The sequence below is a fragment of the Macaca mulatta genome, chromosome 4 (genome assembly GCF_049350105.2).
Source record: "Macaca mulatta isolate MMU2019108-1 chromosome 4, T2T-MMU8v2.0, whole genome shotgun sequence".
Lineage (NCBI taxonomy): Eukaryota > Metazoa > Chordata > Mammalia > Primates > Cercopithecidae > Macaca > Macaca mulatta.
The window spans coordinates 10,760,092-10,779,922 of NC_133409.1; the positions used below are offsets into that span (position 1 = coordinate 10,760,092).

At 48.5% G+C, this 19,831-nt stretch overlaps 1 protein-coding gene across 2 annotated transcripts in view; it reads left to right on the top strand.

Moving 5' to 3' along the window:
• Positions 1–19,831, top strand: part of PRKN (parkin RBR E3 ubiquitin protein ligase) — a 1,373,216-nt gene that overhangs the window by 1,333,795 nt on the left and 19,590 nt on the right. For both annotated transcript variants that reach the window (XM_015137330.3, XM_015137331.3), the window contains exon 10: positions 424–507. In XM_015137330.3, the coding sequence (XP_014992816.3) occupies positions 424–507 (84 nt within the window). The remainder of the gene's footprint in view (positions 1–423; positions 508–19,831) is intronic.

The following is a 19,831-nucleotide window of genomic DNA, read 5'->3' on the forward strand; positions in this document are numbered from 1 at the left end:
CTCGTGAGAACTCACTATCACGAGAACAGCATGAGGGAAACCATCCCCATGATTCAATTACCTCCCACCAGGTCTTTCCTATGACACACGGGGATTATGGGAACTACAGTTCAAGATGAGATTTGGGTGGGGATGCAGTAAACCATATCACTGTGTCTTCCACTAGAGTGGAAACACCTTGAGGGAAGGAAATGTGACCCATCATCTCTGTAGCCCTGCTATGGTGCTTGGAACACTCTTGAGTAAAGAGTGAACAATCTCATCAAAATATAACTTGATTTCTCCTTGCAAAAGAAAGTAATTTGATACAGACACTATCGCACAAGCCAAAGGAATGAATATAATGAGTTTGGAAAAGGAAAAATGTGTTATTGCCAAATGCAACCTAATGTCCCTAATTAATGGATATGTGTTCTTTTGCAGTTTGCCTTCTGCCGGGAGTGTAAAGAAGCGTACCATGAAGGGGAGTGCAGTGCCCTATTTGAAGCCTCAGGAACAACTACTCAGGTACAGAATGCCCTACTCATTCCTCCAAGCAGGGCTCCGGACACGGTGGGTGACTGGAGCTGTTTCCTGGAGATCATGGAGAGTTCCATTCTGAAAAAGCAAGAAGCAGACTGGTAGCTGACAGCCATGGGAATAGGGCCCTGGCTTCTCCCAGAATGACTCCCCTCCTTGGGGCACACTGTAGACTTCCTAATGGCCATTTGGGGCGCATCCAAAATAGCTTTTCCCTGGGCAGATATGGAACAGGGATAAGGCATGTGAACGTTTTCAAGGAAGTCTTTAGAGGGGAAATAAAACAACTTAACAGTCTCTAAATCAGAGAAATCAATGCTAACTCTACTTCAATTTCTTTAATGCCCTAGTTTAGAATCTCTGGTGAAAATACCTCTACGAGTGGCGTGTACAGAAAGATTATATTATGTAAGGATATCATTGTCTTTTAGCAGCATCATGCCCTATGCTCACTGGTGTTTCAGTCCTCATTAAGTAAAGAATGTGTTGACTGAGCCTCACTCTCTAAGGTGCTATCTCAGTCTTAGGAAAATGCAAATACATTTTATTTTATTTATTAATTAGGATCAACAAAACCTTCAGGGAAAAAGAGTAAAAACGTCATCACAGTAGATGAATTTGCTCATTATTTTTCTCTCAATGTAGATGTCAACAAGGGTTTAAACCCCATAACTTTGCACATAAATCCTTTAGTCATTTTACTGATAGGAACCTAGTAAACAGACATAAAAATCCCAGAACATTTTGATTTTACAGTACAGAATGTTAAAGATCTGAATGCTCTAAAATCAGAGGATAAGTGTATCCCTATATGGAATTCTGCAGATGAGTTTATCCAATATTAGCGTAACTAAATAAATAGAACTGGTGAATTTGGGTCTTCTTATCTGCCCCTAAATTGCCAGCCATGAGCATATGAGTGGATTTAGGACTGAGTTGCCATTTCCATAGCCCAGGCAGCAAATGCTCCTTCTGTTGATTTTATTTTGGCTCAGGGACATACAAATGCGAGCTTACCAGGTACTGACAGCAGAAGCAATAATGGCCCGGAGACCCCTGCCTTAGGACTGCTGTAGTGGAGGCAGGGACACCTGAGGCTCTGGGAAACGGAGTCAGTCTAGCAATTTACATCCATATGCTCTGAGACTGCAAACATGGCAGAGGCTTCCACGAAGATACACTCTGGCATCTACAGTATTTATTTGGAAACAGTAGCTGTTAGGGAAAGAAGAGCATTGCTTAACCTAAAGCCATCTAGGCGCCTGATCCTCCCTCTAATCTCATTCATTCTTCAGTCAAGAGGAACCATCCAGCCTTGGTGTTAAAGATTGAGGTAGCCCAAATTAAATGTTTTTAAATTACTAAAACCTTAATATTGGATTCAGAAAAATAGGAAAAAGAAAGTTAGAGATGACCTAAACCATAGATGTCCAAATATCAAGGGAACTGTGTCTGCAAACAATGTCAATTAGCAGACATTAAATTGAGCATTTGGGTGGGTCAAGCAGCTGCTGGACTCTCTAGAAAAATGCATTGAAAAGTATATTTCCCAGCAGGGTGCGGTGGCTTATGCCTGTAATCCCAGCACTTTGGGAGGCTGAGGTGGGTGGATCATGAGGTCAAGAGATCAAGATAAGCTTGGCCAACATGGTGAAACCCCCGTCTCTACTAAAAATACAAAAATTAGCTGGGTGTGGTGGCACACACCTGTAATCCCAGTTACTCAGGAGGCTGAGGCAGGAGAATCGCTTGAACCCGGGAGGTGGAGCTTGCAGTGAGCCGAGATTGCACCACTGCACTCCAGCCTGATGACAGAGGGAGACTCTGTCTCACAAAAAAAAAAAAAAAAGAAAAGAAAAAGAAAAGAAAAGTGTATTTCCCTTCAGAGGCTCATAGGGGAGCCATGCGGGGAGATTTGCTGGAAAATGAATATCGTAATTATGGTAATATGCTAAACCAAAGCTTAGCAACTCTATAGCTTTACATAAAACACGTCTAGGCTTCCCTGGAGAAGTCACAGAAGATGGGTCAGAGTTTGTCAGGACAGCAGGACGGTGTGGTAAAGGACATTCCAGCAGAGGGTGCCACATGGGCAAAGTTGCGGGGGCCAGAACCTCTTCAACCAGACTGTGTCCTCTGCGCCCCTGCGTCTCCAGGCCCAAGATGACATCTGCTGCACAGACGTTTAATAGATGGTTTGTTGAGTGATGGTAGCATCTATAAAGAAAGAGACATTATTTCATTTTTTTTGAACCAGGGTCTCACTGTGTTGCCCAGGCTGGAGTGCAGCGGTGCGATCTTGGCTCACTGCAGACTCCTTATTCTTGGCTCAGGCAACCCTCCCACCTCAGCCTCCCGACTAGCTGGAACTGCAGGCACACACCACCACACCAGGCTACTCTTTGTATTTTTCATAGAGACAGGGTTTCAGCATGTTGCCCAGGCTGGTCTTGAACTCCTGACCTCAAGCAAGCCTCCCAAAGTGCTGAGATGACAGGCGTGAGCCAGTGCGCCCCATGAGACATTATTTCATTCATTCAACAAATACGCATTAAACACCCATAATATGTTAGGCATGGTTCTAGGCCCTCAGAACAAGAAGCAAGACAACATCCCCGCTCCCATGAAGTTTCTGTGGCTTCAATAGATGCCGCAGAGGTTGCCCGAGCAACTGATATGATAGGAATTCTGAGGAGGTATAGTCAATCCACGTCAGGGTCATCCCAGAAAGAACTCAGAGCGAAGCAGCCCTGCAGTTAGAGCCCCCAGGATATGAGGCCCTTCCTGCTTCTAGTTCCTAATCACAGGGACAGCCTCCAATTCCTCTTATTTGAAAACAAAGCAAACCAACCAGCCAAACTAAAAAGATATCTGCTAGTGAACAGTTGCCAGAGAACAGAAAGCAACTAATTGGAGTCTTCACTGCCATGTTTTCCTACATCTCTGATTTGATCAGGGTCCCTCGGGAGAGAGAAGCCAACCCAGATGGGCACAGGAAGAGACATTAATGGAAGGGATGACCATAGAGGCGAGCTGGGGCCACAGGAACCATTCACAGGGCCTCGGGCCTCGGAGCGAGCATCAGTGGGGAGCCATGGCCACCCCAGGCCTGCAGAGGCAGGGGGAGGAAGGGTTCTGTGAACCCCATGAGCTGCAGCCGTGGAAAAGGGGCCTTGTGACAGGAGTTGTCATCAAGGGGCATCCAGCATTGCCCGGAAATAGCCCCACAGCAGGAAGGGAGCGAGCACGGACATCCTGCCTCCTGCCTCCTGCCTCCTGCCTCCTGCCTCCTGCCTCCTGCCATCCGATCTCTTGCTAATGTCTCCCACGGGCCATACACAAGGCCGGAAGCCAGACACAGGGGATCCTAGGGGAACAGCCCATGGGATTCAGCCTTCCAGATGAAAAGCAGAGAAGGGGAAGAATACAGAATCACCAGCACCTTCTCTATGAGCGAATTTACCAATCTTCCCAAGTTTCCTTATTTCAACCATAGCTGCTCTCGGATGTGGGAAGGCACGAACCAAACAAGCTATTTCTTCAAATTTCATGACCCAATTCGATTTGATAACAGAATGAAGGGTTTTTATTTTCATAGAGCTGGCTTATTTTCTGTTCCCTACATTTCTCTCAAGCAGCATGGTCTCCAGGAGGATGACCTCTGCAGTTTCATTGACCTGAAATCTTTGAAAGGAGGACACTCTGCACATCTCATAATAAAAACCCACTTGCAGCCTCCCTTGGAACGGAAGGCTTTAGAGGTGTTCTGATGTCTGAATTTTGCTGATACTAACTAAATACCCTCATCAGCGCTCTTCACGCTTTCTTTCAATTCCATTCAGTTGCAGGGTTCTTTGCTTTGAGGCATTTGTGACTCGTTTCTCCTGTTCTTCCGTTTAGCGTTGATTGGTTTCTGTTCTTGCACATTACATTCTCCAGCCAGGCGAGCCCATTTCTCTTGGGTCCCAATGAGCTTTTCCTATCAGTTAGACTATTGGACCTAAAACTTAATGCATTTTTTGATTAACGCAATAATTTTTTTTTAAGCAAACTCAACAATTGGATTTAAATTGGTTTTAAAATATTGAACAAGCTTTAAGTTGAAACTGCTGGGAGTTTGGGAAAGCAGTGACAGAAGATCAATCCGTCACAGACTAATGAGAATCTAATCCCATTTGCTTTACCTTGTTTTTCCCCGCTTGTTCTCCTCTCCATGTTCCAGTTCCTTCCGCATATTCCCCCTGGGGACTTGCTGATAACTACACACTTGCTCTTGCAAACCACATAAATTGATTCATTCTCTCAGTGGTTCTAAGCAGTTGATGTTCCTCTCCCTATTCAACAGGAGGGCAGACTGAGACTTCCAGATTTTTAGAGGTGCTACCTAAAGCCACAGGGGAGATCTATTTCAGTGGCTATACTTGATCTAAGTAGTTGGGGAACAGCAACTGCTGTCTTTAATATATCTACAGTGTCTGAGGGGAATGTGCCCATGCCTGCCTACCAACCATGCCTCCTGCTCAACCTTCTAGGCCCAGATCATGTTACCTCCTCCTGGAAGCCATCTGCCCTCCCCGCTACGTCCTATAAGCTTTCAGACAACTGTACATTCTGATACATTCGTCACATTGAAATATCGTTTCCCTGTCTCTTCACAAAAAGTCTAGGCTTTGTTAGTGCAGGGTTTGTGCCTATTGCATCCTGTATCCTTCAGTACCTGGCACAGAGTAGGTGCTCATTAAGTGTTTATTGAATGAATGACAAATCCCTCCTTCATCCACACACGTCCCTCCCTACCATGAAGCTGGGTAAGTACTGGAGAAGAATGGACAGTAGCTTCAGGGCTGGATTATGTCTCAGCAATATTTTGAATCACGAGAGAAAATTAGATTTTCACAGTAAACCTCAGTTCCTTCCATCTGCCTCCTAAATTAGAAAAACAAACCCAGCATTTGCTTGGGACAAATATAATAAGGTGCACTTGTGTGGTGCTTGTTTACAAAGCACTTTCAAATACACCGTCTTATTCTGAGCCTTATCTCAAGTTTTTGTGATAGATTTTTGTCCATAGGCAAGGGAGAGGGAGGGAGAGTGGCCACCCAGGGGCATAGAGTTGACAAGCCCCAGACCATTCTTTTACCCAGGTCTTTGGGAACTGCACCAGCCAGCACTGATGACCATTCCAGTCCCAGTGAAGCAGAAATGTGCTTCCATTGTTCTTACTGGTCACTCTGCCTTTTGAAAGAGGGGGATAAGCGGGCTGTTGTTGGCTTGTCAAACACAATACCAGGGATGGCCAACTCAGATGTCAACAGCAACACAACCCTTAAATGAATGAGGCAGACCTGCAGCCTACTTCATGGACCTGTCAATATTTTGATAAGGATGCAAAGATACATTTCATTTTCTTCTGCTTTTCCTATTAAAACAAACAGAACAACAACAAAAACATCGACACAAAAGCCTGCAAGCATAATGACAGAGCCCCGTGACGGGGTTGGGGGCGGGGGTCTGTGGCAAACTGAGTGGGCATGGCTTGTTGTGGGGGGGTTGGGGGAACACCTGTTGCACAGCTCCCCAGTTCAGGTCCATGTTTACCCAGCGGAAATGTGAGCCCAATGGTACTAGGCCTTCCAGTGTGATTTTGTGATGTCAGTATAAAATCCATGTGTTTTTGTTAAGTGTCTTTATTTTTAAATGTTGAGAATTAACATTTTTTTAAAAATCTTAAACACATCTATAAGTGGAATTTTGGCTGCAACGTTGTGTTACACTTCCTACATTATGTGCCTTTGAACCTCATTTCGACTGTGAATTTCTTACAATTAGTGGAAAGAAGGAAGAAGAAGGATGCTCAGTACACATTTATAAAGCACCTTTTATTACCATGCATAGTACTAGGCATTTTGGATACAATATTAAAGATAGACTTGGTGGGAGGCTGAGGCAGAAGAATCGCTTGAAGCTGGGAGGCGGAGGTTACAGTGAGCCAAGATCGCACCACTGCACTCCAGCCTGGGCGACAGTGCAAGAAACCGTCTTAAAAAAAAAAAAAAAAAGGATAGACTTGGACTTGGCCTCTGTTCTCATAGGGTTTGTAATCTAGTGAGGTAGAAACACAGTTTGGCAAATAATTAAAATGTTGTATGCTACGAGGCACAAGAGAGAAAGTTCAGGATGCTCTGGAAGCATAAAAGTGGGACCTGACCAGTTCTCCATGGGGCTGGAGGAATTGTTCATTGGAAGAAGTGAAATTTGAGACCTACAGGGATGAGCTCTTCAGGCAAGGAAGGAACTCACCGGTGTCCTAAGCAAAGGGACAAGGTGTGCAAAGTTCTGGAGACGAACGCGAATGACATTTTCAGGGAGGCAGAAGACACTCCCTTCATTGTACCATAAAGTGATGGTGGCTGTGGCCACAGACTAGGCTGGAGATGAGCCAGGAAATGCAGGGCCTTATCAGTCACAGGCAGGAGCTTGGAATTTAGGGCAGTGAGAAGGCATTTGGAGATTATTTTTAAGGTTGACATCATCAGATGGGTGCTTTCGAAAGATCTCTGGCTGTCATATGAAAAACACTTAGAGAATTGTAATAGTTCGTGTTTTCCAGGAAGAAAAACCCTGAGATGCTTGAGATTTGAGTGCAGACTGTGTACTGGAGGGTGCCATGGGGAGTCGCACGAAGCAGACTGAAGGAAGGCTGAACTGTTATGTAGCTGCCACAGCAGGTCCTAGAAGGAGCCCCGGAGCTGGATGAGTCTTCTGAGTTGTTCTGCATGGACACAGAGTGGTCAGGCCTTACATCCCCATGCACAGGCCAGGTTTTCGATGTGGGCTTCCCCCAGAAGGAAAAATGGCCTTGGATGAAGCAGGCTTCTTCAGCTGGGGGCACTTCCCGAGTGGAGACTTGGCAGAGAGCTGTCTGCTGCGGACACACCCAGCAGCAGGTATATCAGTCCTGGAGGAGGGGTCTGGCCAGCCTCACAGCATCTGCTGCAGTCTGCCCCTTGCACTGCCTGGAGACATTTGCTTGTGGAATGAGAGAGACTGGAGAAATGTACAAATGGAAGGTTAGCAGGGTAAACTATATATAGCTCATGCTGCCACAGCTGGTCTTGAAGTTGCAGCTGACTCCCACTGACTTCCTTCTCTCCTACTCATTCTAGATTCCCCTCGCCCTCAGAGAAGACCTCTAGGTGGCTTACCTGGTAGGGTGACACAGACATCATCCCTGATGGGTCCAGGCTCCTCGGTGCCATTCTAAAGCCATGACTACTGAATGATTTGCTATTAACATTGGGCAAGGGAGGACCAAGAGATGCCACAGTGACCCACCTGGGTGCCAAATGCATTCTTCTCATTTAAATATCCCATCCTATCACCGCAGCCCTGCCTGCTCCTGAGAGTCAGTTATCCCTTCCAGGATGGCAACTCCGTTTCTAGCCCGCTAATCACTTAGCAAATGCAACATGAAGCAACCAGAACCCTTGCTGTGTTCTCCGGCAGAAGTACTCTATGCTGGAAGCCAGGGCCCCTGTATATGTAAGGCCAGGTTGCACAGATGGAGAGCACAAACTCCAAGTGGGCCACTGGGAGCGAGAAGTGGAGCCATTTGTCCTTCCACCCCTTGATTCCGGAACCACTGCGTTCTACCTGCTGGAGACACACCCTGCACCGTGGTAGTTGTTGATTCAGAGTGTAAACCTCACCTTAGTGGACAGCGCCCACATCACAGTGCAGCTCCAGCAGCATTGTGCAAGCCTGGTCCATCCGTCTCATCAGGTCAACAGCTTCTGGGCAGTAGGATGTGTAACAGGACCAGTGTTCCCATGGGCGTGTGCCCACTGGGACACAATGCAGTGTCACGCAGGGTGCTGGTAGCCTGCAGATGCTAAAGCTGGCTAAGGTTCTGTTGCCAAGAAAGGCAAACCCACACCCAGAATAGGAGTCACTTCCTGTCAAGATGGAGTGTCTTCATCTTACCCGGTGTCAGTGTGATCCACGTGACACCCACTGGCCAGTTAGTCGGTCTCCTCGAGGACTGGAGGACACACAGGCTCTTGGTTGCCGGCAGGTTGAATGTTGGCAGTGTGGCAGACAGGGGGATGCCCGAGCTGGGGGACCTGGCAGGGCTTCACCTCACCACCACGCTTGCTCCACACAGGAGTGCCCTAGCCCAGGACTGCTGTGGCCAGTGGCGGAGGCTGGCAGTGGTCCACTGACTGGATCGCTCCATCTGCTTGTTGAAGTGCTGTCCCGTGAGCTCTGCCGTGCTGTGCAAACATGCTGACGTGTCCTGCCCCTCCCACGGGTCTGTCCACGTGCCTGGTCTGCAGAGCTCCTTGTCTCACCTGTCCTCAGTCTTCCAGATTTTATCCGTCCCTGCCCTTAAGGAGGCTGCCAAGACGTTTGCCACTGCTTAAGTGCTTGTATCTATTCCTAACTCGGGACTCTTTCCTTTCTACACACAGTCCACTGTCAGTTGCTGCCTCATCTGTTTGGGCTGCTGTCACTCAATACCGTAGACTGGCTGGCTTATAAACAATACACTTTTATTCCTTGCAGTTCTGGAGGCTTGGAAGTCAAAGATGAACTCACTAGCAGATGTGGGGTCTCATGACGGAGCACTTGTTGGTTTGTAGATGACGTCTTCTAGCCATGCCCTCACATGGTGGAAGGGGCAAGGCGGCTCTCTGGGGCCTCACAGGATGAGAGGTGACTGGTTAATGCCCTCTCTTTATAAGGGCACTAATCCCATCCTGAGGGCTCTTACTTGTGACCCAATCACCTGCAAAGGCCTCACCTCCTAATCCCACCACCTCGGCGATTAGGTTTCAACATAGGAATCCGGTGAGACAGAAACACTCGAACCATAGCCGTTGCGATGCCCAAGGCTCTGCCTATTGACAGGGTCTCCCCTCGCCATTCTCTTTCAACCGTAAAGAGGGTTACAGGATAGCGATGGTGCATTTTTGGCTTGCAGCCATATGTTAAGCTAACTCAATTGTGAACCAAGCTTGGATCCCTTGCTGTGTCATAGGGAATCCCCCCATCCCTGCCATCACCACCGTGGGGCCATAATTGTGAGCCCAAGGAGAGGCAGTCACACCACAGTGTGGATGGCACGGGGTCTGAGGCCCTGCTTGTGCAGCTCGCTCATGCACCACGGGCCTGCTTGGGCCTGGTTCTGGTCCTGGGTGCCGTACTTCTGTCTTATGACGGATTGCTGCACAGATACTCCAACTCCACAGGGCTCAGTAGCATGCCAGGGGCTCTTTTTCAAATGGTCCATTGTTCTCAGCTGCTGAACCCCCAAAATCTTTACTGGGATGCTCTTACTGGCCCATGTGACCTCTTTTCCCTCCACAGACACCTGGAATCCACAGGGCCTGCCTGTGTGCACAGCCACAGAGACAGGGCGCTTGCGTGCCCCCTGGCCCTGCCCTTTGCTCCTCGGGGCCCCACTCAGCTTCCAGCACTCTCTCCCAACAGCGACAGGCTCCTCTCTGGCCACTGGCCGGAGGGATTCCAGCTCTAACTCCATTTTAGAGTTTGCTTCCTAGGACTGTCTGGGCACCAAGTGTCACAGGTTATAGGTTCCCAGGAAAACAGGCTCTGAGACTTGCAGGCAGGGGATGTCTCAGGGATGACTCAACAGCACCTTCAGGAAGAGAAGGAAGCAGGGTTGGGCAGAGGCGGAATCCACCTGCAGTGCGGTTGCCACAGAAGACTGAGGGGAGCCAGAGGTAGGAGGCTGGAGGTGGGCCCTTCACATCCACCCTCCACCACTGGGCGTGAGCTGTCCCACCACCGTGATGTGATGGTGTGACCTCATTCCCAAGGTGGTGGGGCTGGGAGCACAGCAGAGCACCCCCAAAAAGGGCCAAACCAGAGACCCATCAGGTGCCAGGAGTCCGGCCAGGGAATACAGAGGAGGGGACGGGCTTGAGGTAGGATCCGCAGAACTTGGCAGTGGATTAGAAGACAGGATGAGAGGTGACGGGTTAATGTTGATGCATGAATGTCTAGCTTGGAACGATGGTGGTGCCATTGGCTGGAAGAGGAGACAGAAACAAAAGCAGGATGTTCAGGGAGACACACGTTCCTTGTGGACATCTGAGCAGAGGGGTTCAGTGGGGAAAGGAGTGGATGCCTAGACCACCTCACAGGGGAATCTAGGCTGGAGCCAGTGATCAAGATGCGAGATTGACAATCTCCAACGAACTGCCCCTTACCCATGCTCCCCACCCCCACCCCACCTCTTCAGAGTTACAGTCCAGGAGAGGCTAGGAGGTGCACCTCCCTCCGTGGAGGACACTGAAGCAGCAGTGGCTCCGGGGAGCCGCGATCTTTTGATGTATTTTGCCCCAGCATCTCACCGCGGAGCCGTCTCTCAGCCATCGACTGCCTTCACACACAAGTGCAGTCCCAGTATTGGGAGATGGGTGTAATTTATTATTCCCGGAGATCTAGATCCCTGGTTATTTGGGAGCGTATCTTCTGAACTGCTTGTTGGTTTAAGTAAAGCAGGTTTGATGCCACTTCTCTTGAATCCGTGGCCCTGGACCCGCCGCCTAAGTGGATGTGCAGATGGTCTGGAATGGCTGTGACAGATCTCCATTAAAGCCAGCGCGTCCTTCGGGCTCGGCCTTGCACTGTGAAAAGCTGTCAGTGCCAGGACAGCACCAGACTCTCTGCAGTGCGTTTCCAAGGCACTCAGCTTGTGTGCGAAGGTTTGCTCTGGGGCAGCAGAAATGGCCCTTGGCAGGTCGTCAAAGGCCCAGTTTGATTTCCTCCTCTTCCAGGCAAGTTGCTCAAAGGCTCACAGCCTTTTCGTTGCCTGCCACTCGGGGCCAGTAAGATCTACCAAACTATAAATAATGAAATGAGTGTGTGTTTAGCCGTTCGTAAGTTGCAAAGTACTACAAAATGGTGAAACTTGGGGGTTTGGGTTTTTAAGGCTGAATGCCAAAAATGTCAGGCACTGTGGAGAGAGGAAAGGAAAGGAGAGGTAAGATTGGTTGGGATTAAAAGACAAGTGAAGGCATGCTTGCGTGTGCACACACACACTGGCACCGCATGCCTGCCCTTGGAGGCCGATCATGACCATGCAGACCTGGGGCTGGGGCTCTCCAAGCACACTCCTGTACTGCAGAAACCCTTCTTCTCTTCTGGACTGTCACTCCAGCATGGCAGGGCACTCCCTGGAGTGTCAGCTTCTGGCCAGGGGCGACCTCCCTCTGCAGGGTTCTCTCCACCCCCAGGAGTTCTTGAGGGACACAGCCTGCAGGTCCCCTGAGCTCTATCAGTGTGGAGGTTACGGCCTGCAGGTCCCCTGAGCTCTCTCACATGTAGGGGTCATGACCTGCAGGTCCCCTGTGCTCTCTCACCCGTGGGGGTCATGGCCTGCCGGTTCCCTGTGCTCTCTCACCTGCGGAGGTCACAGCCTGTGGGTTCCCTGAGTCTTCCATCTGCACGGCCACAGTGCAGGCTCCCCCAGATGCCTGCCTGGCCTGACACATGGGATCCTCCCCTGAAAATGATGCTGTCCCAAAGGCTTTTGGATTCCAGAGGGGTTTTAGGATCCCAGCAGAGTTGGTAAAAAAGGTCTGAATGTAAATTCCGAGCCTGATGTTGCAAGTCTATACCCTGTATACTAGACTCCATAAACAAGCGGCTAGAACAAGTTCGCAATGTGGAAAATATTTTTATAGAAACCTATTATCACAGCTACATACCACACACACACACCACACATCCATCACACATGCCACGCACATAAACACACACATCACACATACATACCACACCTATACAATGCACACATCACACATATACACACACACATAACATGCACACCATGCATTACACACACCACAGACATGCACCACACACCATTACAATACCACACAGCTATCATACACACATCACACACACCACAAACCCATCACACACACCACACAGCCATCACACACACCACACAGCCATCATACACACATCACACATACCACACACCCATCACACACACATCACACACACTACACACCCATCACACACACCACACAGCCATCACACACCCATCACACCACACACCCATCACACACATCACACACCTATCACACACACCACACACATGCACCACACACACATAAACATAACACACACCACATCCACATATACCACATATACACCTACCACACACTGTACACACACAAACATGCACACCATATGTTACACACACCACACACGTGCACCACATACACCACACACATACATACACACCACACACACTACACATACAGCATACACATATACACAACACACATACAGAACACACACAACACGCAGATACATAACACTGCACACACTCTCCACTCACACACACACTGCACACCCCACGGGCATTTGGATCTCCTCAAAAGAAAGCGCCCCTGGCAATTCTCTGCACCCCACTCAGTATCTGGAGGGAAGCAGCTGCAGTGCGCCTCTGATGCACCAGATGGCGCCAAACCCTTAAGGAAAATGCTGGATTTGGCCAGAAACAAAAATAAAATGACCTGGGGGAAAAGGGAGTGAACGCCACTTTGAAAGGCACCCCAGCCACGCCTGCATAGTGGCCCAGCCCACAACAGGCAGGAGGCAATCGAAGGACTGTGTCCCCCAGGAGCAGCATTTCTGAGAGGTGTGCAGATTTGAAAAGCTAACAGCTGGATCCTGGTCTCCATAAATCCTTCATTAAAAATGGGGCTGGCAGGGTGGACAAAAAAGTGTAGCACATTTAACTCATCACCCCTGCAAAGCACAGAGGTGTAGCACATTTAACTCATCACCCCTGCAAAGCACAGAGGTGTAGCACATTTAACTCATCACCCCTGCAAAGCACAGAGAGGTGTAGCACATTTAACTCATCACGTCTGCAAAGCACAGAGGTGTAGCACATTTAACTCATCACCCCTGCAAAGCACAGAGAGGTGTAGCACATTTAACTCATCACGTCTGCAAAGCACAGAGAGGTGTAGCACATTTAACTCATCACCCCTGCAAAGCACATTTAACTCATCACCCCTGCAAAGCACAGAGGTGTAGCACATTTAACTTATCACCCCTGCAAAGCACAGAGGGGTAGCACATTTAACTCATCACCCCTGCAAAGAACAGAGGGGTAGCACATTTAACTCAGCACCCCTGCAAAGCACAGCAGTGTAGCACATTTAACTCATCACCCCTGCAAAGCACAGAGGGGTAGCACATTTAACTCATCACCCCTGCAAAGCACAGAGGGGTAGCACATTTAACTCATCACCCCTGCAAAGCACAGAGGGGTAGCACATTTAACTCAGCACCCCTGCAAAGCACAGCAGTGTAGCACATTTAACTCAGCACCCCTGCAAAGCAGAGGTGTAGCACATTTAACTCAGCACCCCTGCAAAGCAGAGGTGTAGCACATTTAACTCATCACCCCTGCAAAGCACAGAGAGGTGTAGCACATTTAACTCAGCACCCCTGCAAAGCACAGAGAGGTGTAGCACATTTAACTCAGCACCCCTGCAAAGCACAGCAGTGTAGCACATTTAACTCATCACGTCTGCAAAGCACAGCGGTGTAGCACATTTAACTCACCACCCCTGCAAAGCACAGAGGGGTAGCACGTTTAACTCATCACCCCTGCAAAGCACAGAGGCGTAGCTCATTTAAACTCAGCACCCCTGTAAGCACAGAGGTGTAGCACATTTAGGCCCAGCACTGTTGTTCTCCAGGGTTGCATTTACCTTCTTTCAGCAAGAACCAGGTGTTCCCACCCTTGTCTGAGGAATCCAAGACAAGCAGAGGGGACTTGAAGTCAAGCAGATCTAGTCTTTAACATGAGTTTCAGCCTAGCTGTGATGGCTAATTTTCTGTGTCAATGTAGCTGGGCCGCATAGCCCAGTCGTTGGATCCAGCACTAGTTGAGGTGTTGCTGTGAAGGTATTTTTGTAGGCGTAGTTAACATCTATACTCTGTTAACTTTGAGGTCAAGGACCGGCAGTTTAACAGATTCCTAGGTGATGCTGATGTGGCTAGCCTGCAGAGCTTTGGAGAACCACTGCTCGCAGAAGGTCTACATACACTGTGGTCAACAAAGACAGAGAGATCCTTTTTTCTTTTTTTTTTTTTTTTTGAGACAGGGTCTCACTCTGTTGCCCAGGCTGGAGTGCAGCGGCAAGATCATAGGTCACTGAAGCCTGGAAATCCTGGGCTCCTGAGTAGCTGGGACTACAGGCATATGCTTCTGTTCTCTGCTAATCTTTAAAAAATATTTTTTTGTAGCGATGGGGTCTCGCTTTGTTGACCAGGCTGGTCTCGAATTCTTAGCTTCAAGTAATCCTCCCACCTTGGCCTCCCAAAGTGTGTGGCTGCCGGTGTGAGCCACTGCACTCGGTAGCGTAGAATGTTTTTCTTCTCTGGGAAACCGAGGTCTCTGCTCGTCAGGCCTTCCATGGACTGGGTGAGGCCCACCCACATTATAGAGGGTCATCTCTATAGCTCCACAAGGCAGGGATTGTTGGCCTGCTATTTGTTTGTCATCTCTCTTGTTTACTGGGATGTATCCCCAGGGTCCAGGACAGTGCCTGGCACATCTTAGACACCCAACAAATGTTTCTTGAATGAAAATATTTCTGCATTCACTCTAGCAAAAATAATAGTCTACTTTGTGCCAGAATAACTATACTTTGCACAAAAGACAGGCTCTGTTGTCGGCTTTGATTCCCCCTTGCATCCTATTAGTGATGATTCCACATTCAGAATCCCATCTATGTGGATAATTTTGGTCACTGCTGACCTAAGCCAACCATGAGCTAGAGAATGTCATTATCAAAAATACAAATTAGCATATTTTCTAGCTCAAGTGTATATTTTTCCCATATGTCAACTTGTAACAATCGTTGAACACAAAGCACTTTTAAAATAAGCAGTAAAGGGTACCTATTAATAATTCTGCTACTTACCATTTATGCTGTTCCATTTCCCCCATTCATCCCAAAATAGGTTGATAGATATTACTTACTTCACTTCCCCTTTAGGAAGCAGTTAAGGCCCCACAGGGCAAGACTCTGTAAGATCCCGTCTGTGGCGCTTGGCACACATTCTACTCCTAGCAGAAATCACCACTGTTAGAATCATCGTCAAAAATGCCCTTCTGGGCCAGGCACGGTGGCTCACGCCTGTAATCCCAGCACTTTGGGAGGCCGAGGCAGGCAGATCACCTAAGGTCAGGAATTCGAGATCAGCCTGGCTAATGTGATGAAATCCCATCTCTACTAAAAATACAAAAATTAGCCACGTGGGGTGGTGCATGCCTGTAATCCCTACTACTCAGGAGGCTGAGGCATGAGAATCACTTGAACCCAGGAGGCAGAGGTTGTAGTGAGCCGATATTGTGTCACTGCACTCCAGCCTAGGTGACAGAGTAAAACCCCGTCTCAAAAATAAATAAATAAATAAAAACAAAGGCCCTTCTGAATTGCATTCTAAAGCATGGCTTGGGGAGTTTAGAGCTTAGTGGAGTAGCCTTGCATTGCTTAGAGTGTAGCCTTGTATTTCCCAGAACCCTTGGCTAGATACCCCATTAAATCCCAACACTCTGATGATTTCTTTAAAAAAAAAAAAAAATAGGCAGGCACAGTGGCTCACACCTGTAAGCCAAGCACTTTGGGAGGCGGAGGCAGGTAGATCACCTGAGGTCAGGAGTTCAAAACTAGCCTGGCCAACATGGTGAAACCCCGTCTCTTTTCTCAGCGTCCCAAGTAACCGGCTGTGGTAGCAGGCACCGTAATCCCAGCTACTTGAGAGGCCGAGGCAGGAGAATCATTTGAACCTGGGAGGCGGGGGGTTGCAGTGAGCAGAGATTGCGCCATTGCACTCCAGCCTGGGCAACAGGAGCAAAACAACGTCTCAAAAAAAATTAACAAAATATATTTAAATATATACATATGTACATATTCTCCAAAAAGAGGTAAATAAGACAATGTGAGAACACAAAACATGTTTTGGTGACACCCATTGCAAAGCAGTAACGTTAATTAGCTCAAGGCCCCTGGAAAATGATGCCATTTTCTTACTCACCAGCAGGAGGCGGGCTGCTCACACGCAGCAGTGCTCAACCGGCCCACCTGCTTGACTGTGAGCCAGGAAGGCTGCTGTCTGCAGAGGTGGAAGATTTCAGTGTCTGTGAGAAGACAGGCGAGCATTGATGAGAAGGCTGACGTTTAAAAGCTGCCATTCACCTGAAAGCATTCATAGCTGAATTAAGCCAACTCTGTTTTCGTGATTAATGGCAATCTGCTCTTTTTTGGAAAATAGGCTTAAATTGATTTTTAGGATTAGAATATACTTGTCTAATTATTGGCTACACAGGTGTCACAAGTTTTTCTTAAAGCAGGAAAGATAACACATATGCAGTTCCTCAAGTTATTCTAGCTTCAATATATATCAGTGTGTCTCCTGGGCACTAATTCGGCTTTATTTTTGAGATGGAGTCTTGCTCTGTCGCCCAGGCTGGAGTACAGTGGCGAGATCTCAGCTCACTGCAAGCTCCACCTCCTGGGTTCATGTCATTCTCCTATCTCAACCTCCCCAGTAGCTGGGACAACAGGAGCCTGCCACCATGCCTGGCTAACTTTGTGTGTGTGTGTGTGTGTGTGTGTGTGTGTGTGTGTGTGTGTGTGTGTTTAGTAGAGATGGGGTTTCACCATGTTAGCCAGGATGGTCGTGATCTCCTGACCTCGTGACCCACCCGCCTCAGCCTCCCAAAGTGCTGGGATTACAGGCTTGAGCCACCGTGCCCGGCCTAATTCGGCTTTTAAAACCTATATAAGTACATTTTGATTTACCTGTGGAGTTTTTGTGTGTGTGTGTTTATAGAGACAGGGTCTCATTATATTGCCCAGTCTGGCCTTGAACTCCTAGACTCAAGTGATCCTCCTGCCTTGGCCTCCCATACTTGTTTTTAAAGGATATTTAAGGCCAGTCCAGGCCTTCAGTGGTCTTTTCCATGTGTACAAACTCCCATAGTCTCATATTCCCATCTCTTTAGAGTTGATCGTGATGATTACAATAACAAAATAATAATGATGGTGATCATAGAAAACACATGGTTACCATTCAGGGTGCACCTGGCTCTGTGTTAAGCTGCTTGTGTGTTGATCTTACTCATGATGACCCTTGTGAGGTTATTTCTCTTGAGCCACAGATGGACGATCAGGCCAGTACCTTACCTTTCTGAGGGAATTTTGCTTCTCGCTCTCTCTATATATAGGAAATATATTTCCTATAATCATATGAATATATTTCCTATAATCACATATAAGTTTCCTATAATCACAAATAAGTTTCTCTTTTTTTTTTTTTTTTTTTTAAGACGGAGTCTCGCTCTGTCGTCCGGGCTGGAGTGCAGTGGCCGGATCTCAGCTCACTGCAAGCTCTACCTCCCGGGTTCCCGCCATTCTCCTGCCTCAGCCTCCCGAGTAGCTGGGACTACAGGCGCCCACCACTGCGCCCGGCTAGTTTTTTGTATTTTTTAGTAGAGACGGGGTTTCACCGTGTTAGCCAGGATGGTCTCGATCTCCTGACCTCGTGATCCGCCCGTCTCGGCCTCCCAAAGTGCTGGGATTACAGGCTTGAGCCACTGCGCCCGGCATAAGTATCTCTTAAAGCAGGAAAGATAACACATACGCAGTTCCTCAAGTTATTCTAGCTTCAATACATATCAATGTGTCTCCTGGGCACTAATTCGGCTTTATTTTTGAGACGGAGTCTTGCTCTGTCGCCCAGGCTGGAGTGCAGTGGCGAGATCTCAGCTCACTGCAAGCTCCGCCTCCCGGGTTCATGTCATTCTCCCATCTCAGCCTCCCGAGTAGCTGGGACTATATATCTATATATATTATAGACATTTCATATATATATGAAATTGCTATTTTCAGCCATGAAGTATGTTAGGAGAGAGACTTGTCCTGTTCCACCCCGACCTCCACCACGCGTGCACACACACACGCATGCATGCAATTCCTCCCGCCATGGGTGAGCAGTAGACAGGCACAGAGTTCCATGCAATTACCTAACTGTTACACTGCCCTGTGAGAGCCACACTTTATTGCACAATCGGGCGGTGATGCTGAATTACAAAACCTTCCCGTCCTGGCAGCACAGTGAGCAGGCATTGCTTTAGAGCTTGATGACTAAGGCGGGAACAGAGGGTAAGTTACCCAGCTCACCATGTTCCTCTGCAGGCCCTAAGGGAGAATCGTCCTCTAGAGGATGAATGGTTCCCAAATCTCCCGCCCCTCGCCACCCCTTGGGGCATTTTTAAGGATTCTAATTTCTATACCACGCCACAGACCTACTGAATCCAAATCTCCAGGGTCTGAACACAAGCCTCGGCATCATTTTTAGAATCCCGTTGGTGATCCTGACTGAACCCGTGGGCACCCGGCCACTGCTTGAGATGACTCCAGAAGGATTTAAACATCAACATTAAGACACTCATGAAGGAAGCAAAGCAAAGATGTGCTCATCCTGGTAGAAATCCCGTCTCGGCAGTGGCAGTCAAAGGTCTAAACCAGTAGTCTGGGCACCACCCACTCCCAAGGTGTCCTAGAGTTGCTTCTCCCGCTCCCCAGGGTCCGTGGGGTCGGCAGCAGTCACTGGGTCTGGGACTCCCCTCCTTCCCCGTGGATCCACTGGGTGAGGATAGGAAGCACAGGAATAGCCAGGCGCAGTGGCTCAAGCCTGTAATCCCAGCACTTTGGGAGGCCGAGACGGGCGGATCACGAGGTCAGGAGATCAAGACCATCCTGGCTAACACGGTGAAACCCCATCTCTACTAAAAAATACAAAAAACTAGCCAGGCGAGGTGGCGGGCGCCTGTAGTCCCAGCTACTTGGGAGGCTGAGGCAGGAGAATGGCCTGAACCCGGGAGGCGGAGCTTGCAGTGAGCTGAGATCGCGCCACTGCACTCCAGCCTGGGCGACAGAGCAAGACTCCGTCTCAAAAATAAAAAAATAAAAAACAAAAAGGAAGCACAGGAATAGCTGTGACGCTGAGAAGGGCAGGAACTCCAAGGGCCTTCTTGAGGACCTGTCCCACATGTTAGGTGCAGTGGAACAGTTGGAGATGATGACAAAGGGTATGAGCTTTGGCAGCCGGGGCCTCCTGGCGTCCTTCTTGAAAGCACTTTCAGTAGGTTGGGGAAGGCAGAACCGGTGGGGCAGCAGTGATGGCCCAGGACAGAAGGGCGGTGGGCAGCTGGGAATGGAGGTGCAACACTGGTGCCAGG